We start from the raw sequence: 26596 nt of genomic DNA, 5'->3' as shown, positions 1-26596 counted from the left end.
TTGGCTAATTTAATCTTGAACACTGAATATGATATTTTCTCAAGGAAAAAATAATTTATATGGCAAATATATAGCAATGGTGTCTCTTAGTATTACATTTAACTTTTCTAAACCTCAGTTTGTGAGTAAAATTAATATGATAACACATCATTGTTACAACACATCATTGTTATAAAAACATATAATATAGTGCACCTAAAACATTTAGCATAGTATCTGGCATGATGTACATACTAAGGAAAGAAACGCTATTTACACTTTCAAGCTCTTGTCTTAGACAACTTATCTTTGCTACCTGGGGCCTCAAACTTTAGTTCATATTTTATGTTTCTTGATAAAGCAGGCAGCTCCATCTTGATGCTACCTGGGGTCTCTACCTTTGATTCACATTTCCTATTCTTGGATGAGACTGGTATCTTCATCTTGATGCAGTTACTCTGTTTCTTCTTGGGAAGAAATTTTCTGCTTCACATCTAGCTCCATATCATAGAATCTGATCAGATAATTTCAACTTTACTTTTACAATTTCTGAAGAGCCAATTCTGTTCAAAATCTAGAAAAAACCAACTGGCTGTGTTGGAAATTATTTAAATGTTGTATTTCCTTATTAAGTTAGATCACTGTAAAGTAACAACTACATGACCCTCTCCTTTCCAAATGACTGCTTTCAGTGTTGTTGTTGTTCAGTCGCTAAGTCATGTATGACTTTTTGCAACCCCATGGACTGCAGCCCTCCAGGCTCCCTTGTCCTTCACTATCTCCCTGCGTTTGCTCAAATTCATGTCTATTGATTTGGTGATGGTCTCTAACAATCTCATCTTCTGCTACCCTCTTCTCCTTTTGCCTTCAATCTTTCCTAGCATTAGGATCTTTTCCAATGAATCAGCTGTTCACATCAGGCAGCTAAAGTATTGGAGCTTATCTTTAACATTTACCAAGGATTAATATACAAACTGTCATTAGAGCCTTGTGGATTGTTTAGTGTCCTTTATTGGCAGACACTACTGCAGCCATGAAATTAAAAGACACTTACCTCTTGGAAGGAAAGTTATGACCAATCTAGATAGCATATTAAAAAGCAGAGACATTACTTTGCCAACAAAGGTCTGTCTAGTCAAGGCTATGGTTTTTCCAAGTAGTTATGTATGGATGTGAGAGTTGGACTATAAAGAAAGCTGAGCGCCGAAGAATTGATGCTTTTGAACTGTGGTGTTGGAGAAGACTCTTGAGAGTCCCTTGGACTGCAAGGAGATCCAACCAGTTCATCCTAAAGGAAATCAATCCTGAATATTCACTGGAAAGCCTGATGTTGAAGCTGAAACTCCAATACTTTGGCCACCTCACGAGAAGAGTTGACTCATTGGAAAAGACCCTAATGCTGGGAAGGATTGAGGGCAGGAGGAGAAGGGGACGACAGAGGATGAGATGGCTGGATGGCATCACTGACTCGATGGACATGGGTTTGGGTAGACTCCAGGAGATGGTGATGGACAGGGAGGCCTGGCGTGCTGCGATTCATGGGGTCGCAAAGAGTTGGACACGACTGAGCGACTCAACTCAACTGAACTGACACATGTAAAAATTACTCTGAAACCTCACAAAAGAAATCAGTCTCATCTGATGAAATGTTTTGCTCCTATCTTTGGACAATAAATTTTACATACATCATCGTGTTACTCTTTTTGCCCTGTGTGCTAATAAGCTCAAATTTTAGATTTTTACCAAGCTGATATATGTTTCTCCAGAAAGCATATCTATTACTTAATTTCTGTGTTTCATATTTTGTTAGGATAGTTTGGTTTGATTGCCTGTCAAAGTTTTCTTTAGTCAGATCACGATTCTGTGTTCGTGTACACACATGTATGTGAATTTCACATATTTGTATTTTAGAATAATGTAATGAGACAGAATTTGTATGCCCTATCTATGGAACTTAGCTTGTAACTGGATTCACAGAATTAAAGGAGTTTTTACATTTGAATCAGTTCTATTGAGATGGATGAAACTGGAGCCCATTATACAGAGTGAAGTAAGCCAGAAAGAAAAACACCAATACAGTATACTAATGCATATATATGGAATTTGAAAGATGGTAACAATAACCCTATATGCGAGACAGAATAAGAGACACAGATGCATAGAACAGTCTTATGGACTCTGAGGGAGAAGGTGAGGGTGGGACGTTCTAGGACAATAGCATTGAAACATGTATATTATCATATGTGAAACAGAACACCATTCCAGGTTCGATGCATGAGACGAATGCTCAGGGCTGGGTCAATGGGATGACCCAGAGGGATGGGATGGGGAGGGAAGAGGGAGGGGGGTTCAGGATGGGGAACACATGTAAACCCATGGCTGATTCATGTCAATGTATGGCAAAAACCACTACAATATTGTAAAGTCATTAGCCCCCAACTAAAATAAATAAATTTATTTAAAAAAATAAATTAATTAATTAAGGATTAAAAAAAAATAAAGGAGTTTGGGGCAGGAAATGCATTAGAGATTCTCTTATAGCTTCATTTTAGGGGTGAGAAAGTTGTGTTCTTAAGTAGTTAAGTGACTTGCCCAAGATCCCATAGTTAGGTAACAGGGTTTAAATTTATGACTTTCTTATTTTTCACTAAGCATAATATCTTGCTCTTAAAAAGATATCCTATCAAATAAGAATATAGTACAATGTTTGGGGTAAATTTGCCATTCCCTGTTTTGTGGTTTTCATTTTCTTGTTCAGCCACATCCCCTAGCACAGAGTAATAACCAACGTGATTGAGAAATTCAGTGATTTCAGGTTTATCTCCTCTTCAGTAAGAGATGAACTCTTGACGAATAATAAGTAATAAGCATCCCGAGATCTGTTATTTTAATCTGCCATTTCAAATTTATTTATACAGTTTACTTATTTCATCTCTGAAGTATAGAAATAGTGCTTATGATAGTTTAGATTGCCATGTAATTTGAACACATCAAGAGAAAAAAAAAAAAAGAAATGTATTTGACTCCTGCAATAGTGAGTGAACAACATTTAACACAATGAATCCCTGTTAAGGGCAGAAGAGGCAGTACTGAGGATGCCTCTGAAGATCAATACTATCAAATCACACATTTTCCCATTGTTTGGCTTCCCAGATCCCAGACAGAGGCCTTATTGATTTTACTTGACAACTTTTTTTTCCCCCACTGTTTGCTTCTTGTGCTTTCTCTACCCGTTGGATGTTGATCAAACAGTGACTTTTATCTTACTACGCAGGAGTTATTCAGCCTAGAGATGCTTCTATACCTGTCAGTCAGTGAAGTTCCACAGGCCTTCTGGGCAAATGTGCCAGCTCCCAGCTCTCTTTCCAAGAAAAAAATCCTGCCTCACTCAAAAGTGGCCACATAAATTGGCTCAGAAATACATTCTTCCTGGAGAAAAGTCCAGAGCAGCTTTTTTTTTTTTTCTATCAATAGTACAATGCAGTCAAAGATGTAATCCTTCCAAATTCTGTAATAAAAATGATTCTTGGTGTAGATATGGAGGAAGTTGAAAGTAACATATAATAACACAACAATGTAAAATTTTAAAACTCAGAGACTGAAGGGAATTTAGTGGTCAACAGGTTCACTGGTTGATTGAAATCTGGCAAAATAAAAGAAAAAAAATGGATATATTTGAAGAATTAGTTGAAGAAGAAATGCAGAAATAGACCTCACTGGAATTATATAATACCTAGAAAGCACTAACCATGAAATCAAATCTTGGCCTTTTAAAGATGCAGTTGCAGCTGTCTACATTCAGGGTTATATTGAGAAGAAAACCTGTACTAAAAATAAGAGATAGAATCCTTTTATAATTTACAGCAGGGTTCAAAAAACTTTTCATGTAAAAGGATCAGGTAGTAAATTTTTTCAGATGCAGAACAAAGGGTCTCTTTGCAACAAGTCAACTGCTGTTGCAACATGAAAGAAGCTGTCGATGATGTGCCTGCGTTCCAATAAAACTTCATTTGCAGAAACAGTCAGCAGAAGAAATTCTCCCCACAGGCTGTAGGGTGTTGATTCATAATCCACAGTAAATACACAGTTTCAGCTTACTGACTAGACAGACAGACAAAGAAGAGTATTTAATGTAAGACTATCAAATATCTGTTTTTACACCAGATGATCTTTTATACTAAGTATTTGTCCTGTCTTTATCAGCATTAATAGATCATTTTAATGAAATAATGGTGACACCAAATGTGTGTATATATTATATATTGTTGTTTAGTTACTAAGTCATGTCTGACTGTTTTGCAACCCCATGGACTATAGCCCACAAGGTTCCTCTGTCCAGGGGATATCCCAGGCAAGAATACTGGAGTGGGTTGCTATTTTCTTCTCCATATAATATATATATATATATACCAAATATATATCATATATAGACATTAAATAAAAGGTCATTTACTATCATTTAGCATCACCATTACTTCATTAAAATGTGTGTATATACATTAAACAGCATTTTATCATTTAAATGTATATATATATATAAATATAATTTATATGTGTGTGTATATATACACAAACACATGAAACAAAATTGTCATTTGGCCTCATTTTTATTATATAAAAATAAGTAGGACATACATTTACAATAAAAGAAAAAAAGTGCTATGTAAAAGTAAATAGTTAAAAATAGGTGTGTATATATGTGCATATATATGTATGTGAATATATACACATATATGTGTTTCTCTCTATTTCTCTGGAGAACTCTGGATAGTACACTGGTCTTTCAGTAAAATACTATGATATCAATTGTTAGTGAATCCTTTCACTTTCATAAATGCCAGAGTTCACTTAGGCAGCTTTCTGGATAAGAGATTATGCAGTCTTTATTCCAGTAATAGGGAGTTTACTACCCAATAGTTTCTCAGTTCAATTTTATGATAGCTGTCATTGTTGTTCCAAAATACTTTAGCCATTTTGAGATGAACTTCTTTCTACAATAATAAGCCCAATAGCCAGAAATTCTAATTCTACTATTAGCACCTCCAAGTAGTCAGTAATTCACATCCTATGCTCTCCTTTATTGATAAATTGAGTGTGAATTCTAACTCTGAAACATACTACCTCTATTCTTTGGGAAAATTACTAAGTACTAAGTTATAGTTTCTTTAGCACAAAAATTCAAATAACACTGCCTACAATATCCGGACTATTTTTGAGGTTCAACTAAGTAAATGAATATAAATTGCCTGGCATATAATAAGTGCTCATAAAGGATACTTTATGTCATTATTGTTGCCAGTGATAATAGGAGAAATCAAAGCATTATCCAAAATCATTGGAAGTAAGTTTTAGGTTTATCATTCATTCAAAGATATTTTTAGTCATCTATCACATGTCAAGCACAGTGAAGAATCAGATAGAAGTAGATTTAGCTCTTATAGATCTTACTATACCTTAGCAGAGATAAAAGATGGTGTTTGTATCAACATGAATCTTCAAAAGTTAGCCACGTCTGTGGGTTTGCTCATCTCCAGAGTCTTTTGCCTATGTCTGAACACTTCCCAAATGATAACATATATCTCTATCAGCATACATAGAGCTACACATTGTCTTTTCAACATTCACAGTTGGGAATCACTGATTCTAATACTGTCTTCTGCCTGTGGATTATTCTCAAGATTCCTCCTCTGATTATCTAATGATCATATGTGCATCCTTGCTTGTATTCTGAGGATGGGTTGCTCCTATATTTAGTATGTCACTAACACCTTTCCTGAGTAGATTTCAAAATTTGTGAATGTCTGAGAGGTATAAATGAAAAAAATAATTTAAAAATAATGCAACTGAAAGGCAGTGCATAAGAAAGCTGATGTTGAAAGACACTTTGAATTGCATATCTTAATCTAAGCATGTTTGATGTTTAGTCTAGACATCATGATTAAAGATGATTATGTCAGGGCCTTAACAAGCTTAACATGTGTCCTTCTTCTCTTTAGTGAGGTTTGGAGAAATCACATCCTATTCAACCCCCTTACATCTGATTACCCCACCATCTGTAGGAAGAAATCCTAGAGAGGATTCATTTGCACACTGAAGCTAAGTAAAGGTTGAAATCCAATTCTATTACCAAACTACCTGAGATGGAATTTTAATTCCACCTCAACCCTGTTAGATTACAGTCTTAGAGTATGCATGGGCTCTATGTACCACAGAAGCAGCATTTGAGAATTTCAACACAAATTTAAGTACCTAAAAATTGCACTAACCAGCATATCACATAAAAGTTTCATTTTTATATTTTAGGCACAAATTATTTAAGTATTTTTCTTATTCACAATGAGCTAGTATACCTATTCGGAGAAGGCAATGGAAACCTACTCCAGTACTCTTGCCTGGAAAATCCCATGGACAGAGGAGCCTGGTAGGCCGCAGTCCATGGGGTCGCTAGGGGTTGCTAAGGGTCGGACACGACTGAACGACTTCACTTTCACTTTTCACTTTCACGCATTGGAGAAGGAAATGGCAACCCACTCCAGTGTTCTTGCCTGGAGAATCCCAAGGACAGGAGAGCCTAGTGGGCTGCCGTCTATGGGGTTGCACCGAGTCAGACATGACTGAAGCGACTTAGCAGCAGCAGCAGCATTATACCTATTACTATACAAATCAGATTCAACAAGTGTGTAGACAGAAGCATTTTTTTTCTACCTGAAAACTACATCAAATCACTTTCTTCTTTCTTGATTTAACTTTATGTATCCAATATATGCCCTGTAACATTTCAAAATTTTGATAGGAACAGTTGGCAATATGTGATAGCTGCAGAGCAAGAGAACACCTGGGAAGAGAAAGGCTGACTTTTTCGAAGACTGTACCTCCTGTTACAGACCAAAAGGGAAAAAAAAGGATGGTGATTCCTTTGAGCAATAAACTTCCAGGTGATATTTCCAGGCTGGTGCCAGTCAGGGCAGCAGATGACTGGGGTGATAAATTGAGCATAAAGCACACACAATTTCAGGGCAAAGCAATGGAATAGAACTAAGAGACATAGACATGCTATAAAAAGAGAAGAATAGAAGCTTTCCTGAAAGAGCTGGAACTGAGGAGCTTTGTGTCCCATGTAAGTGACAGGAACGCTCCAGTGAGAAGGTTGAGGAGAAGGAGCTTAGAAGCAGCACACAATACACACCCGAGAGCTTCCAGCTCCTTATGCACTTTGTATCGGTTCAACAGAAGCTTCTATATCATGAGTTTAAGAACAAAACATAAAAGATAAGGGGGTATCACTTTTATGGGTTTGTGTGCTAAGTCACTTCAGTTGTGTCCAACTCTTTGCGACCCTATGAACTGTAACCCATCAGGCTCCTCTGTCCAAGAGATCTTCCAGGCATGAATACTGGAGTGGGTTGCCATGCCCTCCTCCAGGGGATCTTTCTGACCCAGAGACCAAACCCGTGTCTTTTATGTCTCCTGCATTGGCAGGTGGGTTCTTTACCATCAGAGCCACCTGGAAATGATTCCATCACTTTTATAGTTGCTACTATTTGTTTTTTGATCAACTGGGGCTTAAATGTTCTGCAATTACTACTGCTTATGGTACTTTTAATGGAGAAGGCAATGGCAACCCACTCCAGTACTCTTGTCTGGAGAATCCCAGGGATGGGGGAGCCTGGTGGGCTGCCGTCTATGGGGTCTCAGAGTCAGACACGACTGAAGCGACTTAGCAGCAGAAGCAGCATGGTACTTTTAAAATATGCATTAAAAAGAAATCCTCCTGTGAGTTGAAAGAGACAGCACAAATGAACAAAATTAGTCATGTACTTATAACTATTGAGTCCATATGATTGGTGCCTTAGGTTTGTTATATTATTTTCTTTCTCTTAAAAATGCATCCCTCTCCTGAACCTTACACAACAGTCTAGCAAACATCCCACTTCCCCTTCCCTCAACACAATAAAATTTCTTGAAAGAGACAAGCTTTCTCTACTTGTTTACCATCTTCCACCTACATCTGCTGTTTAACAAACTCAGTCTGACTCCTGTTCCACAATGTCACTGAAATGGCTTTTGTGAAAGTCAAAAATAATATTCATATTGCCAATGCAATAGAGACTTTTCTGTATCGTATTCTACCTCTTGTTACATTTCAATTCACTAAATCTGTTTCTAATTACCAAACAATCTCATCTCTGAGATGTATCCTCCCAGGTCTTCATCTGTCACACTAGTAATTCTAAGTTTCTTTTGCTCTCCTGTTGTCCAAATCCTCAGACATTGGTGGTGGACCTTCTTCTGTGTGTCTATTTTCCCTCCCAAGGATAAACTTATACTCATGACTTTAAGTCTCATTCTTGTCTTGGCCTTGTCTTTGAGATCAGGTCTCATAGATCCCATTATTTACTGACATTTCCATTTGAATGCTTGATATGTCTTATAATTTAGCATGGCCAAAATAGAAATCTCATTTTTTTTTCCTGAAATACATTTCTCTCCCAGTTTTGAGACAGGAAAGAAAGGGGAAGGCCACAACTGCTAGATAAATGAAGAAGGGATGCAGCTGTTAGGATGTGATAAAAACTGACTAGAACTGACTGAAACCAAGGTGGTTTCTAGAATAGTCCAGTCACTGACCTTTAGCTCACGATACTTTCATTAGTGTACTAAAAATCACCCCCTCTTATAACATGACAGTTCTGAGGATGACCACAAAAGGTCAAAACGTGGGCACTGGTTCAATCCTTTCCCAAAATAGCAAAAATATTCCTTCTAGTCATTAGCATATAAAACTACTCAGCCCAATATCCTGCTGCCCTGGGATCCTTCTCATTTTCTGAAAAGGTCTACATTTTGCTTATGGAGTGCATATCTCTCTAAAGAAACTAATTTTCATGTTTTTTTGGCTCTCTCTTAAAGTTTTTCCTGCTGGAAACCAAGGACTTTCACGTGGTGGCCTGTCCCAGGAACTTATGTGGGTCCCAGGACACGATGAGATCATTTTGTTGTTGCTATCCACTCTCCTGTAAGAGTTAGTCTCATTTCAGTCAACAACAAACTCATTTTTCACATTGATGAAGCCAGAAAACTAAGAGGCATTCCCCATCTCCCACCTCTCAGTCCTTTGGTTTTACCTTGTATAATCTGGGATTCACCCATGACTCTTCATATCTACTGCCATCATCCTTGTTAAAGTCAACATCATCTCCCATTTCAACTATGATGCTGGTTTCCTAAATGGTTTCTCTACTATGCTTCAAGTGAACATGAAAGTGTTAGTGGCTCAACTAACACTCTCGTGTCCAACTCTTTGGGACCCAATGGCCTGTACCCCACTAGACTTTTCTGTCCATGGGATTCTCCAGGCACGAATACTGGAGCAACTCATTTCCTACACAGCACCACAAGCATCTTCTAAGTATTAAGATCAAATCGTGTCTCTTTTGTGCTCCAAAGGTCCCATGAGTTTCTTTGTTATTCGGGAGGCAGCGGGGGGGAGACAACAAAAAAATAAATCTGATCTCAACATGGCCTACAAACCATAGTTGATCTGAAGACCCTTTTCATCTTATCTTCTCCAGCCTCACCTTAAACCCTCTTTTCTATTTGCCCTTTTTCAGCTTGTTTCAGGCCCACAAATTTTAGTTTGCCAAAACACTCAATTATTTCCTGCCTTCAAACCTTTACAAAAGCTGTTATCTCCAATTAGAATGCACAGCACTGCTTCACTTAGCAGCCTTCCTTCCTTGAACTTCAAGGCTTGGGTTAAAAGATAACTTATTCATTGTCTTAAGTTAACATGAATTGTAATTGTTTCCGTCTCCACCAATATCTCTTCCAACAAAACCGTAAACTCCTTGAAGGTAGCAGCTGTATTTTTTCCTCTTACATCTATTTACTCAACGTTTAGTAGACTATCTGACACTAAGGGCACATAAGTGATTTTTTAAGAAAATAGATGTAAAATAATTATTCTTAATATAAGCTTTTTATAAAGAGTGGGGGGTTACTGAAGAAATTATTTTTTGCAACATATCTAAGACAGACTGAAGGCTTCAGAATCTGAATGTGTTTGCACTATGATGAAATTAAGAGTCTCTCTGTTTTCTAACACATGAAAGATATCCAAGAAAAATTTATCCTAACAATAAGACTTATTGATTACTATAGACAGCCCAGTCTATTGGAAATAGTCAGGAGGTGGCTATGAAGAGTTGTTAGTTTTCTCGTTTTTGCCTGCTGATCACTTTTCAGTTAGCAACTGTGTTTATATGCATCTGAAAACTTTAAAAGTGCCAACTAAGACTTTATCTGAAAGGTAAACATTCCTTTATACTTAGCGTACTTTAATAAATAAATCTGTAGATTAACTATATGCCTTAGGTTTATATGGTGAATGAATACCAATGTTTATATGACTTTCCACAAATCAATTAAATGGCTCCCAACAAACCATCCAGCTTCTACTGAGTGAAACGCAAAGAGAAGCCATTTTCTCTTTATAGAGGTGTGTTCAAAATCTGCAATTATTCCTTGTCATGTAACAAAAGGAAAAACAGAATATACTTCCATGAAATACTTGGTTGTAATCAAGTCCACTGAGAGTCTTACTTTGAGAGTTCTCTTCTTCTCGTCAGCTGGTTCTTTTGTCCTGTAATTGAATTGAATTTTTGCCTTGCCCCATTCCTTCCAGACAGCTTCTCATTTGAGGGCTTTGAAGATGTATTGCACTAATATATCGTCAGAATGACAATGCTATGGTGATGCATGGGTGTAATACATCTTCAGAGCTTCAGCACTGTCCAGAAACAATGCAGCTCATACTGGATTAAATTCAAATCTAATCCAAAGGGAAACATTAAAATAAAAAAAATAGCTAGCAATGAAGGTGAAAAGAAAATCTAAATAAAAAGTTATTTTAATGAATTCCATATTCTTGTATATTTGATAGCATGTTTTTAAGACTTGAGTATAGCCTCTTATGAATTTGTAAATTTATGCAAGAGTATACTCTATAAATATCTGAGGATTACAACGAAACATAGTCTTAGACAAAAAATATACAATAAATCTAGTTTTTTAAGTCTCGATCTCTCAGGCAAAGTTTACAAGGTTTACATGCAGTAAGTGTTGCATTTTGCTCCTTTTGTCAGTCTGGCAAATTAGTCCCTGAACATTTCATGAGACATTTACATTATGCATAACACTAGGAAGCATTTCATGAATGTTGAACCTCTTCCCTTAGGACAAAATTCCCTTTGCAACATTTTCATAGAGGGTGAATATACAGCTTCTGATAGAAAATATTCCATAATTTTTGGAAACTTTAATAGGTTGAAATGGGGTTGCATAGTAAACTAGGATTAGAGAATTTATAGACAATAGTAATACAGAAATACAGAGCACCATTATCCATGGTTTCATGGTCACAATATCCTCATTTCCTTAACCTTGGCTTTGTTAGGTCAGTAATCACAGAGAAATTTCAGAGAGACTTGCTCCTTTACTGTGAAAGCAACCCCTTGGAAATCTAAAGCCATGTGAAAGATATGAAAGACTCCTATTTTGTTCTGTAATTTTACAGATTTTTTTTTTCCTACAGCACAAAATGCAACAAAAGAAAACAAATCTACCCCTCTTCCAATACGCTGTTTCTTGTCCTACTCTCTCATCACCCTCTATTTATTAGAATCTGAATAAATAATTCAAACTTTTGTTTCTTAAGGTCACCCTGGTTGTTTCTCAGTAAATAATCCTTCTTCTACTTTTTATGTAGGAAACCGTAAACATAAAATAACATCTCACTAGTTTAGAAATGCAATCATTACAATGCATTTATCTGATTTTTTTCACAGTATTTATTATTTCTATCTTATCTGTCCTCAAGTAACTTTTAGGTAAAGATGAATGGTAAAATAAATTTTAATAACGATAGCTAAGAATTTGGAGCTCTTAATTTTGTATTCTCTTAAACTTTATCTGTAGCATCTCCTGTGATATAATCATCAGCATCATCACCATCTCCATTTTGCAGATAAAGAAACAGAGACACAGAGAACTTAAGAAATTTGCCCAGGTTAACACACACAATGAATGGTAGTCCCTACTTGGGACTTGAAAACAAGCAGTGCAAGTACTATGTCCTCTTAAGCACTTTGCTATGTTCCTTTTTTAATAAGATTTTGATAATTACAAAATACTATCAGCTTTTCTATAACCTCTTTGGGTAATAATCTATTCACAAAGGTTATAAATGAAAATAATTATTACTCTAATGTTAATTTTAAAACATTAGTCAGTTAATATGAGTTTATTAATCATGAAAAGAGTTTATATTATTCTAAAAATATTATGTCATTTAACAGATATTTATTGAGTGTCTACTATGTAGCTATATTTACCTGAATCATGGGTCTTAAAGAGAGAGCACACAAAAAGTGAAAGAAATAAAAATTGCTCACCATAGTTTTATTGATCTATCATAACTAAAATGACCCTAATTTTCTACCAATGATGATTACTGTCAATTAGGTCAAACTAATAAAATAATATTATTTTTAAACAAGCTGCAGTCTAATTAAAATTCAGCAGTAAAATTTTAATTTTGAATAAAGAAAAATGGATACTATGCCCTTTTACACTAACAGTCATAACTCCTTTAATAAAAATTTATTACAAGCCAACAATATGCTCATCTTCAATTGTCATAGGTACAATAGGCCTTGATTTTTTTTAAGTCTTTATTAATATATTTTTCTTATATATATTTTAATAATAACCCAGGAACAGCACTAAAATTCTAATAGGGCTTGTTTGTATAAAATGTAATCTTGATGGACATGATCTTACATTTATGGGAAAATAAAAAGAAATTGTATCTTCATTGACTGTCAGGGTTCAAATGATCATCACAACCTGGGTTCAAATAAAAATTATGCTCCTTTCCTCATGAATATGGTACATGAAGTTATAATACTACTTCACATTAAAGCAGTTAATAGATGTGTTAATCTAACATATGTTCTAACAGTGCCTGGGACATACTAAGTACTCAATAAAAATTATAAGTATTAGTTAGGCTCAATTTATGCTTTCACAGTACTGACTGCTGCTCTTTCTGATTCCTTATAGGATCTATTGTGGTATTTTTAATGACATTTTTACCCATGGAGTCCCACTTCAGAATGAATTAGCATGTAATTTACAACCAAAGTAAAAGTTGCATTTTCTAAGATGATAACTTTAAATGAGCCCCTAACTTGTTTAGACATAACATGTACTACTTTTCTGTAATACTTGTAACATGACATTAAAATCACTTGGGAAAAAGATGAGAAAAATCTAATTCCTAAAATATAAACAGTCTAATGCAAATCATTATCCCTGTATTCAGACCACTACAGAGACCTAATCTAGAGTGGTATTATTTTGTTTCCCCTAATGTGCCTGCTCTCTCAGAAAATCAAGTTTCATTTAAAAAGAAAAAAAGGATCTTTTATGAACTGTTTTAAAATGCTTGGTGGGTTCCTGTTTTCTACTTTATATGGGTAAGCATTTTCCTCTGAAAATAATGGATTATTTTGATATTGATTCATCATATCATCAGGCTCATTGTTTAGCCTTATATTTGTCTTAAAATACTGAAATCATTCTTGCTTTCTATATTCAAATAGCAGGCATTAACAGTTCTGAATACAAACAATTCTGAATAGTCCACTACTAACTGGATGGAAAAGTAGAGGGGACTCTGGAAACAGACAAATGAAACTTAAAATTATAAAGGAAACTCTCAGAACAAAGAGGCAATTTTAATTGTATATATAAATTATTGGTGTGCAATCTTATGGTAAAAGTTTAACTTGCCATCATTATGTAGAATTATTCATTACACAACTATCCATTATGTAAAGCTATTACAGAAATTCACAAAAGCCCCACATAGACTGCACCTCTACAATGGAACTAGAACCATAGTTTATAATCTGAAGATCTGGTATTGTTGAAATGTCATCACCATAAATTGCTGGTTTTACTGAAGTTTTTCTTTCTAATATTAAAGAGCAAAGTGCAATATCAGGATTGTAAACCTGAAAAAAGGCTCTTAAAGAATTATAGTGTTTAGAGGACAGGCTGCCACATGCAGCTTCTAAATCATATCATCCTTGGTGATATTTCAGCACTTAAACATCTCAAAAAAGTCTTTCTTTCATAAAAGGGGGAGCAAATGGAATCAAGAGCACTAATGGTTAGTGTCTGTGATAACTTGAATTATTTTCAGAATTATTTTAAACAATAGATTTCAGCAGTGTTCTTAGCTTTCAGATAAAAATTTTCACTTTTTTCAGTCTATTTTACTTATAATTAGTAATTATCATTTTCCATTTTTTGATTATATTCAATTATCTTTAAAGATTATGAGAGGTTTAATGTGCTAAACTTGCATGCTATGCAGTTTAGCATGAGAACCTTTTTTAAAGTATCTAATGCAGGGGTCAGCAATCATTTTTCTTAAATGCAGAGAATAGATGGTTTAGGTTTTGTGGGCCATGTGGTTTCTATTGTCGTTATTCAACTCTACTATTGCAGTAAGAAAACAGCCATGAACAACATGTGAGGCTGTGAGTGTGGCTGCGGTTCCAATAACTTCATTTACAAAAACATGCAGTAGGCCAGTTTGCGGGGAGCTTCCCTGGTGGCTCAGTAGTAAACAATCCACCTGCCAGTGCAGAGACCTGGATTTGATCCTTGGGTCGATAAGATTCCCTGGGGAAAGAAATGGCAGACCACTCCAGAATCCTTGACTGGGAAATCTCATGGACAGAGGAGCTTTGCGGGCTACACTCCTTGGGGTCAAAAAAGAGTCAGATACAGGTTAGCGAGTAAACAACAAAAACAGGCCAGTTTGGTCCATAGGTCTTAGGTTACTGAAAAATGTTCACACTGTTTATCCTGAAACAGCTCTCATTTCAAAAAAAAAAAAAAATCCTTAAAACCTTTTAGTTTGGAAAAATGTGTTTTATTCTTGATTAACAGTTTATGTTATTTAACTTACAGCTGAAGTAAACCCATAGCATATTTAGGGAAAGCATGGACAATACTACTTACTTTTTACTTTTCAAAGTTTCTGTACTTTACTCCATGTGATTATCAAATATTGCCCTATGGCCATTTTAAGACTACTTGATGTTAAATAAGGACTGATCTGTTTTTATTAAAATCAATATTCTATCCAAAGTAAAAATATCCTTCAAGAATGAAGGCAAAATCAAAGCATTCTCAGATGAAGACTATTAAGAGAATTTGTCTCCAATGGACTTACCACCAAAAAAATAAATAAATAGATAAATAAATAAATAATGTCTAAAGGAAGTTGTCTAAATAGAAATGAAAGAAATGAATATCAGGAAGGAAGGAAGAACAATGGTAAAAGTGGAAAGTTAGATAAATACAAAATACTTTCCTTCTCTTTAGTTTTCTAATATGTCTGACAGGTGAAACAAAAACTATGCCATTGTCTTATGTGGGTCTCATGATGTATAGAAAATATTTAAGATAAGTAAATTAGAAAAGTGGGAGAATAAATGGATGTAAGGTTTCTATACTTCACTGGAACTAGTAAAATATGAATACCTTCATATTATGATAAGCTATATATATATATATATATATATGATATAATTCATAGAGAACTACTAAAAAAATTATGTCAAGAGACATATCCCAAAACACTATGACTACAACAATGAGGAATTCTAAAAGTGCTCAAGTTAACACATACAAAGACTAGAAAAAGAAAACTGAGAAACAAAAAAGGAGGGAGGGACAAACAGAAAACAAAAGAAAAAAGATATTAGACATAAGTCCAAGTGAATAAACTAAATATACAATAAAAACATGGAGATTGTCAGAGTGGATAAAAAACTTGACTCATCTATATGATGTCTACAAAAGGCTTACTTAAAATATAATAACATATGTGGACTGAAAATAAAAGAATGGAAAAAAAATCAATATTGTTCACAGCAGAATAATAGCAAGATTTTTACAGCCAAAAAAATGAAACAACCAAAATACTCTATACTACATTTATGGTTAAACAAATTGGATACATTCATATAACAAAATACTACTCAGCAACAAAGAGAAACAAACTATTGAGGTGTATGTCACAACTCCAGTAATAAATCTCAAGAATGAAAAGGCCAATTTCAAAATGTCACACACAATTATTTAATTTACATAACTTTCTATAAATGATAAAATTAAAGAGATGAAAAATGGATGAGTTGGGGCTAGGGATAGTGGATGATGAAAGGAATAGACTTGACTCTAAAAGGATACCATAAAGTAAATCTTTGTGTTGAGGGAACAGTTCTGTATGTTGATTGTGATGGTGGCTCCATAAATCAACTCAACTCATATGATAAAACTACATGCACACATTGTACTAAATATCCATTCTTAGTTTTGCTGTCATTCTACAGTTAGATCCAATGTAATAATGGGAGAAACTGAGTTAAGGATAGGTGGAAACTCAGTGCACTAACTTCACAACTTCCCATGAGCTTATAATTATTTCAAAATAAAAAAGTGGAAAAAAAAAAAAACACCTCATACTCATTTGGGGCAATTTATTTATATACTCTGAGTGCCATGTTCATCCACACAATGAAGATCACGATACCCATCTCACAGTTCAGTTTTGAGGCTTTAATGAAAGAATACAGTGAATCCTAAAGGAAATCAACCCTCACTATTCATTGGAAGGACTGATGCTGAAGCTCCAATACTTTTGGCCACCTGATGCAAAGAGCTGACTCATTGAAAAAGACCCTGATGCTGGAAAAGATTGAAGACAAAAGGAGAAGTGGACAGCAGAGGATGAGATGATTAGACAGCATCACCAATTCAATGGACACGAATTTGAGCAAGCTCCAGGAGATAGAGCAGGACAGAGGAGCCTGGCATGCTGTAGTACATGGAGTTGCCAATAGTCAAACACAACTTAGTGACTGAGCAACAACAGCAATGCAAGTACTTCTTATTTTTCCTAGAGTATATAAAGCAATGAATTCATGTTAGTTGAGCCATTGTTTTGCTGTTGAACCATATTAACTAAAATATTTTTGGTGAAACTTCTATTTATATTAATGGAGTTATAAAGTTTTGAATGTAATTCAAACATGTTGATGAGGGGTTTCCCATACCTCTGTCAACTATAAATTGGTGCTTGCCAAGGGCATTTGCCATCTGCCTCTATGAGGATTGAATCCTGTGCTGCTGCAGCTGTTGACCTTATACACACCCCAAAGGGATGGGCAATTTGTGCTCCAGAAAAATTGGTGGAACAGATACTTTTAGGAACTGATTTTGAGTCCAATCCTTGTAGCTCCTCATATCTAGAAAAGCACTAAATCCCTTCATAGTGACATCAGCTCCTCATGACTAACACAAAACCTTTTGTAAGATAAGTGCTTGATTGCATTGAACTCTCCACCAAAATCTTATATATTGACATTTCCCCTCCACCTCTTGGGATAAGTATCTCAGAACTATCTGAGGTGTTGTCTCCCAGGCTGAAGTCCTCATTTTGCCTCAAATAAATCTAAATTGGCTATTCTCACCTTGTGTATCTTTTTTTAACACCACCAAGCAATTATCCAATACCAGCTGGATGTTCTACATTTCAGCTCAATTCTGACACTACCCAGAGAGAGCATTGGATTCCACAGATTAAGAGCTCAGGAAGACAACTGCCCTGTCCCCCACCCTCAGCAAATGTCAGTAGCAATTTCAGGTTATCACCTGTGCTTGAAACTGAATAGGACTCTGTGGAGCCCTCACTGCTATAAAGTCCCTCTGTGTACTCCATTTCTTATTTATAGGAAAGGGTTTTGGTCTCCTAGGCCTTTTCTGAGTTCCAAAAAGCAAATTTATGCAGTTACTAATTAGGTTAGTGAGAGGATGCAGAAACCTAGGAAAGGCAGTCAAGAAACAATAGTCAGGTGATAAAATAAAATCCTAGTTTCTCCTCAAGGACAGGGCTTCCCTGGTAGTTTAGATGGTAAAGAATCTGGCTGCAATGCAAGAGATCCAGGTTCAGTTCCTGGGGTCAGAAAGATCCCCTGGAGGAGGGAATTGCTACCCACTCCAGTATTCTTGCCTGGGAAATCCCATGGACAGAGGAGCTTAATGGGCTATAGTACATGGTGTTGCAAAGAGTTGAACATAACTGAGCAAGGAATATATATAACAATTATATATATATATATATATATATATATGTATCTCAGAAACTAATTCCCACCCTTCCCAGAAAGAGGATGGTGATTACATACTGACCATAAGCACATAGACCCCAGACTGGCTGGAACCAGAAGATTGATGATTAAGTGTCCTGAAACACCACTTCGTTATCTCAACATCAACCTATCAGAAGAAAATCAGGCTCCCTACAGCCCTCACTCACTTTTAAATGTTGTCTTTAAAAATCCTTCTCTGAAAACCATCAGGGATTTCAGGTGCTTTTGAGCATGAGCTTCCCATTTTCCTTGCTTGGTGCCCTGGAATAAATGCTATCCTTTCCTTCACTGCAACCTGGTGTTATTAGCAAATTGGTTTTGCTATATAGCAGGTGAGTTGTCTCAAGTTCATTCAGTAACATGCTTTCGATCAGGAAGCTATAAATTAGAGGTTTCAAAGACTCTGTCTTTGGATTTGACTAATTTGCTACAGCAATTCACAGATCTCCAAGAAACATTTGTTTTTTTTTACTATATTACTTGTTTATTACAAAAGGACATAACTCAGAAACATCCAGATGAAAGAGATACATAGGGCAAAGTAGGAGGAAAAGATGAGGGGAGAAGCTTCCATGCTCTCTGGATGTACCACTCTTCCTGAATTTCCCCATGTACATGGATCTAGGAACTCTCCAAACTCTGTCCTTTTGCATTTTATCTGCCAGCAATGCAGGAGACCAGAGTTTGGTCCCTGGGTTGGGAAGATCCTCTGGAGAAGGGAATGGCAATCCACTCCAGTATTCTTGCCTGGATAATCCCATAGACAGAGGAGCCTGGTAGGCTACAGTCCATGGGGTTGCAAAGAGTTGGACACGACTGAGTGACTAACACATATGAGATTATAATTACACTGCATAGCTGATTAAGTCATTGGCAATTGAGGATTAATTCAACCTCCAGCCTCTATTCCCTCCTCAAAAGTCAGTGTAGTGGGACTGAAAATTCCAAAACTTCAATCACATAGTTGATTGTCCTGACAACAAATCTGAGGTGAAGTGAAAGTGAAATCGCTCAGTCGTGTCCGACTCCTTGCGACCCTGTGGACTGTAGCCTACCAGACTCCTCCATCCACGGGATTTTCCAGGCAAGAGTACTGAGTGGGTTGCCATTTCCTTCTCCAGGGGATCTTCCCGACCTAGGGATCGAACCGAGGTCTCCTGTCTTGCAAGCAGACGCTTTACCCTCTGAGCCACTCCCACTAATCGTATGGCCCCCAAATCAGCTCATTAGCATAATAAAAAAACACCTTTATAGCTTACTCCCCCTGATGCGAAATTCCAAGATTTTTAGGAGTTCAGTGCCAGAAATGGCATGAAGGTCAAATACATATCTCTTATAAACCACAGTACCATAGAGGTGCAGCCATATTGAAGGCATAAGGAAAATAAAGGGCTGATTCATATTTAGGGATATGTTTGTGGGTTTATATCAGGGGGATAAAGGTAATGGAGATATCAGACAGGAAATACTTGCTTGTGTCCCAGCCATGTCATCTCTTCAAATTTTAATTCCTACTTCTAAGAAGTCATGTGGGAAGCAAGGGCAGAGAGCAGCATCCACTACCTCTGCAGTACTTACGGAGTTCTTGCTTTGTGCAGGTTCTGTGCCAAGCCATGGGATACAAAGGTCAATTGACTTTGTTTCTGGACAGGAGTCTCTGTCCCATAGGACCACAGACAAAACCAAAAACTACAATTCAGAGAATTAATCCTGCATGAGGGGTGGCATAAGGTGCCATGAGACCATGGAGAAAGAAGCACCCAATTTTTCCTGGAATGCTTAGAAATAGTTTCATTAAAAGTTGAAGAAGGAGCAAGTTTGACAATTATATAGGGGGACAAAAGATATTCCTAATAGAAAAAAGTAATATGGGAAGTTCCCTGGCAGTCCAGTGATTGGGACTTGGTGCTTTCACTGCTATGGTCCAGGGTTCCATCGCTGGTTGGAAAATGCCACAAGCTAGCCAAAAAAAAAAAAGTAAAAGTAGAAAAACAAAATTTTAACTTTGACTAACTGGATGAATAGCTTATCTCCATAGCTAAGTTATTCACTTCTTATTTGCTCTTTATTCTTCTATTACTGAGTTTCTGGCTCATTATGTCATTGAATTGCCATGATGATCACCAAACTACCTAACCCAAAGATCTGATCTTATTTGACCTGATTGATACTGTTCACCACTCACTGCTCCAGGAAATTTTTCTTCGTTTGGCTTCTTGTAATCACGACTTTCTGATTCTATTCTTACACCTCTGACCACTTGTTTGTGGTTTCCTTTATAAGTGCTCTGTAACAAGGACCTGACAAATACAAAAGGAGGGAAAAAATATAACAGAACAAAGGAACAGTCTTTATCTTGCATTAGGCAATACTCTTAACACCTGTGGAAAATTAGGATGAGATCATTCTTTCAAAAGGCACTAGTCATATAGAAATTAGAAGGAAAAGAATTTGAGATACACAGCCCAGCATTTAGCTCAAATTTCAGCTTCAGAGCTAAAAGAATATCTTTACTAGATTATAAACATCACAAGGGTAAAGTAAGAATATCTCTGGAGATTCCAGTTATCAAAGAATAGGAATAAACTGGGGAACAGACATTAAGATAAACAGCAATGAGTGACTGGGAATTTGACATAGGCTTTCAGAATGCTTCCATATTTCTTATATATAATCTATTATTTTAAAATTTGGTTTTTTAAGCTTCTCTATTTTTTCTGACTGGATCTAGATTTATCAGTTCAATGATGTGTGATTAAGAATTTTATTTTCTCTTTCTATTCAAAATCAAGTGCCTTGTGTAAACTTGCCTATGTTCTCTAGAGGTTTTAAGTGAGTTTTGCTTCATGGTATCACAGCATTTGAAAGCAGCTATGTGAATTGCACTCAAGAACTGTAAAAAGAGATTCCTCAATTTCAGAAACTGAGTTGGATATCCTGTACTTTCAGATGTCATTCCTGAGAAGTTACAACTTTACTTGTTTAATCCCAGGTGGGTACAATTAGACTCTAGTCATGAGGAAACAGAGGTCAAACTCAACATGAGAAATATTCTGTGTTTTTTTTTTTAAAAAAAAAAAGAAAAGAAAAATGTCAAGGAAGACCAAGAATGACCAAGGAATTAGTCCCCAGACTAAAGAGGACTGAAGTGATATGATAACTGAATACAACATTTGGATTCTGTACTAAAAGAGAAAGAACTCTCTAAAGGACACTATTTGATCAGTTGACGAAACGGGAATATGGATAGTAATCAGATAAAAGTAAAATGCCAACATTCAAGGTACAAGAGCTAAAAATTGCACTATGGCTACACAATAAAATGTTCTTCAGAAACGCACACTGAAATAAATAGGGAGAAAAGGGCTTAACGTATGCGAGGTGTTCTCTTCTCAAATAATTCAATGAAAAAATATTTCTGCATACCCTACACGGAGAAAATGTTGATGCAAAGAGGGAAAATGATAGATGAAACTGAGTAAAGGGCAGAGGGTAGACTTTGTGTTATTTCTGTTAACACTTTATTTTTCTTACTGTATTTTTTTTTAATTTTAGTGAAGTATAGTTGATTTATAATATTGTGTTTAATTCCTGCTGTACAATGAAGTGATTTAGTTGTATATGCATATACACATATATATGTATATATTCTTTTTCATATTCTTTTCCATTATGGTTTATCACAGGATATTGAATATAGCTCCCTGTGCTATACAGTAGAATCTTGTTTATCCATCTTACATATAATAGTTTACATCTGCTAATCCCAAACATTTCAAATATGAATTTGAAATAAATTTCTACATATAGAAAGAAAAAAAACAGAAAGGGAGAAATCCTGACTATAAGTAACTCTAAGGAAGCTCATAAGTCCAGAAACGTCTCAGGAAAGATATTTTGGGGCAGGTACACTAAGTTGTTTGAACTAACAAGTAGAATGGCAACTTCAATTGTTCAGGCATGTCTGTGATATAGTTGAATCCACAACCCAAGTTTTCCACAGATAAAGGGGAAGCTCTGTGGAGCTGCCTTCCTGTGATCAGTCATTTTTCTTTTTAATGACTTTAAAAACAGAATAGACCATAAATGAATTGGTAAGAATTACTAACAGGACTGGTAGAATAAACAAATCATGCATGTACAAAAATTAGTCATTGTTTTTCATGTTGACAGGAAATCTATCTATATCTACTTTTAACACTAAACACTATTCACATGGTGATGGTTGTTTGAGACACATTTCCTTTTGTGATACAGAAAAAGAACAGAGGAGAATGTGCAAAATATTGATTACCTTAAATAAAAAAATAGATTAATGAAGTTTATAATTTTGCTTTCAAATATAAATATATAAATTGAAGAAAGGTAATAGATTGATGACATGTTACTTAAAGCAGAAACTCCATGTTGCTGAGCATTGGAATTTAGATTATTAATAAATTACAGTTTGCAATTATTGGAAGCATTTATAAAAATATCAGCTATGTGTACCTATTCATTAAATAACAGTTAATAGTTATGCTAATTTTACTCATTTGCTCTGTATGGTAGGATCAGAAAAACTATGTACAGTTTAACTTATAACCCAATCTGTCTTCTTTCAGCTTCAAGATGTTATTCATTATCGTTATTCTAATAACTTCACTAACCAACATTCATGGTATTTAATTAAACTAAAATATATCCAAGCACTTACAAAAAGAATATGCATAATAACAAGTGCCACAAAGAAAAAGAGTTAAATCCAAAATATGAATCTTAAATTATATGAATGTGGAGATTATGTGCTTCATTCTTAGAAAAATTATATTTTCATATCAGATTTAAATTCAGAAAGATGATTAAGAATCAGTCTTACATTTGCATATCACCTTATACTTTTTAAAGCACATTTATAAATATTATCTTTTTTGAGTCTGACAATAGCCAGAGATTTTTATCATTCGACTTTTGGAAAGTAGGAAACCAGCTAACTGAGGCTAAGAGATTTGCATTAGGATTTACTGAATTGATGAATAAGGAAGGTGAGATTGGAGCACATGTATTCTAATTGCTAGTCCTGGGTTTGTCTCACACTCCATGGAGAGTCCTTCCACTAATTCAGGGCTCACATATCAGTTTGACAATTCTTATCCACTCTAGAGGGGAAAACGCTGGCAGTCAAGAGCACACTCATGCTTCAGAAATATTACAGGGGCCATAATGCATATTATATAAGCATATATTGCTGTTACATTGATTTTTTTCTCACATTAATAGTAATACTAAATGTATGATGCGAGGAAGTCTCATTAGACCTACAGCCTAAATGAGGGAACACTTAAGGATAAGTGAAATTAATGAAAGCATTAGCAGATAGAAGAGATGTTCTAATTGTACTTTTTCTACATCTCTATAAAATATGTCTTCCTGATTCCTTTAAAAGCGATTTCTTCATACTAGCCTTATTCAAGTTATTTCTACCCTAAATGCAAAACAAATAAAAATCAAATTTTGTCTATCTGAAATGTAGTGGGGTCCTATTCATGAAAAGTACCACTCTTACTTCCATAGTACATTTAAAGCTATATTGTTCAAATATTTAGATTTTATACAAACTGATGACTTGTTTAGAGTTGTTCTGTGAAAATAGACTTGTTTTGATGATGTTTACCCCCAGCTTCCTAAAACTGACAATCTCTTTAGGAGGATGTGCCCTGTATCAAAAGCACAAGACACTAATAAACATGTTATATCCCTTAATCTCCCCTAGCTATGTGATCTTTTACAAGTTACTTAATTCTTGGGTTTTTAGATTCCTCATCAGTCAGTGTAATGTTAACTGCCAAATCCTTGATTCTGAACTGCAGTTTGAAATTAGACCCAGCAACCTCATAATTTGTGTAATTTCATTCTCCCCTGATTACCTCAGCAGTTCACACTGGCCTATTAACATGTGAATGCCGATTGAATAAAAGCCTTACACATTTAAATGAAGAAATTTCTCTTGTGACATTTTCCATTTGAGCCTTTTGTCTATTGATGTGTGATTATCCAGTATATTACCGTGAAAGTAACCTTGCCTAGGCATCAAGAGACCTAGGTTCTACTATGGACTGTGACAGAAAATGTTCATTTAACTTTTGTGAACTGCAGACATTTGGGTATAAAAAATTAGTATAAAAATATACATCCTGTCTACCTCATGAAAAAGATATGAAAAATTAGCTGATGCTAAAGTTTTGAACAAGTGAGGTTGCAGAATGATACTGAACAGCATGAACGACACTGATACATTTCTGTTTTACCTGATGGAGAGATGTGCCGCCAAGAAATGGAAGGCTCTGGTTTCCCAGTGGCCAAACAAGTGAGGGTGACATTGGTTCCTTCATTGATGGTCATATCGCTTGAGATGTCATAAATCTTCGGAGGAACTGAAATGGCAAAACATGCAGTGGTCAGAAAAAAATATGTATATATAACAGTCTGTTGAACTACATATGATTAACTCCACGTTATCATGCAAACAAACTACGGTGGTGAAATGAACTTATGGCTCAGGATCAACACTTAAACAATGGATTCCCTAGATCTTCAAGATTATCCCAGAGGTGTTTTTTTTTTTTTTTGCTCTTTGATTGGTTTTAAATTTCTCTAGTATTTAGCTATGAAATATTTTAGGATAAGTTAAATATTTAATAACAAAAGTTTACATGTTGTTTAAATGTTATTGTGAATACTTTGTACTAAGTAAACTAGAATATAGTCATCTGTCTGTTCCATCTATATACTTCACTATAATGACGGTTTTCCAGTTGAAACGATTAAAGAAAAATGGAAATCTAGAAGAAATTTAAAATAGCAGGACAGCTATGCCTATATGCTGATTTAAGAACTAAGTGAGATAAAACATAGAATTAGGATATATGTTTTCAAGTTCACAAAGGCAGTTGGGGCCTCAATTTTCTCATCTGCCAAAAAGCAGGACTGGACTTTCTGATCATTTATGTTCTAAGGAACACAAACTCTAAGGACTGTGAAAGATATGTTCAATATGTATTTTCTTGTCAGTAATGAATGGAAATTGGTTGAAATAAGTCTCTTTATGTTGAGATTTCTTGGAACTTTTGTTATGACCTGTTGTTCTGTAGGTCTATAAGAGTGAAAGGGGAAATACTGTGATGCATTTTTTTCCTAATGTATTAAGCTATGGAAACTTTTATATCAGAGAAGGTGACACAAATAGTGACCCAGGAATAAACTTTGGGAATGTTGGATAGAAAAAATTCCTAAATTAACTTCCAGGATGTCGGTATTCTCTCAAACTGCAAATGATCGCTTTTAATCCTTAAACAGTATGGGTATGAATCCTGCGTTCTCTGCAGACTAGCTGTCTGATCTCAGCCTAAATTCTTCATCTGAAAGCTGGAGATTATATTAGTACAAACCCTATGTAGCTGCTGTGAGAATTAATAAGTTAACATATGTTAAAGGATTTAGGAAAGTTCCTGGAATCGTTGTTAGATATTATTATTATGTGCTTTAAAATACATATTTGGTGGTGTTTGAACTTAATTTCGCTACTGCTCTTTCCCATGCCTTAAAATTTCTCTCCGAACTTTACCACTTTGATGGTATACATGAATGCCCTGTGACAGTTTTGGTTTATTACATAAAAATTATAGTATATTGAAGCTTCAGGTCAAAGCTAAATAAACGACAATTCAATATATTGATCACTATGATAAAAACATACTTTTCCAGTGGATTTTTTCTCATTGTTCCATTCTTAGGATTTCTTTCAGCAAGAGATGTGTTTTCATAGCTATTTTGAAAACCAGTATCTATAATCTGTTATAGGGATAAATTAAATTACTCATACTTTGAATATCATCTTTGATTTTTTTTAATGGAACCCAAACTCTGCTACAAGAAAATCTGGGATGATTTGATTACAAACATAAAAGTATTGACTACATATAACTGGTGATATGATTGAGGAAAAGGTTTATTCTTAAGTGATATATGGTTGTAACTGTTTCTAAATGACATACTTTAATTGGCATTTAAAACATATTATGATTAAATTCTTCAGTGAGCTCTTCTCAAGCAAATAAGCAAAACATAAAAACCATTCCAAACAGAAGACTCTTTTTAGCTTAACTGAAACAGAACAGAAATAAAGATATTAAAATACCCTAGGAAGAAAGAGAAAAACGTGTAAGACTTACTGGTGAATGGAAGATTTAATAAAATTACAGCATTAAACAAAAAATATCCTTTGGATAGATGGATGTGGGTATCGGTTTAATATAGTAAACTGTGATATACAGGGGTATATACAA

The 26596-nt window shown here is 35.2% G+C and overlaps 1 protein-coding gene across 1 annotated transcript in view; it reads right to left on the bottom strand.

Annotated features, from left to right (window-relative positions):
* Positions 1-26596, bottom strand: part of NEGR1 (neuronal growth regulator 1) — a 960822-nt gene that overhangs the window by 373968 nt on the left and 560258 nt on the right. The window contains exon 3 of the mRNA XM_081490654.1: positions 24560-24685. Within this exon, the coding sequence (XP_081346780.1) occupies positions 24560-24685 (126 nt within the window). The remainder of the gene's footprint in view (positions 1-24559; positions 24686-26596) is intronic.

The sequence above is a fragment of the Giraffa tippelskirchi genome, chromosome 5, assembly GCF_054371585.1.
Source record: "Giraffa tippelskirchi isolate mGirTip1 chromosome 5, T2T-mGirTip1v1.2.pri, whole genome shotgun sequence".
Lineage (NCBI taxonomy): Eukaryota > Metazoa > Chordata > Mammalia > Artiodactyla > Giraffidae > Giraffa > Giraffa tippelskirchi.
Note: the sequence above shows the minus strand (reverse complement) of the source record. Positions and strands in the feature narration are given on the sequence as shown.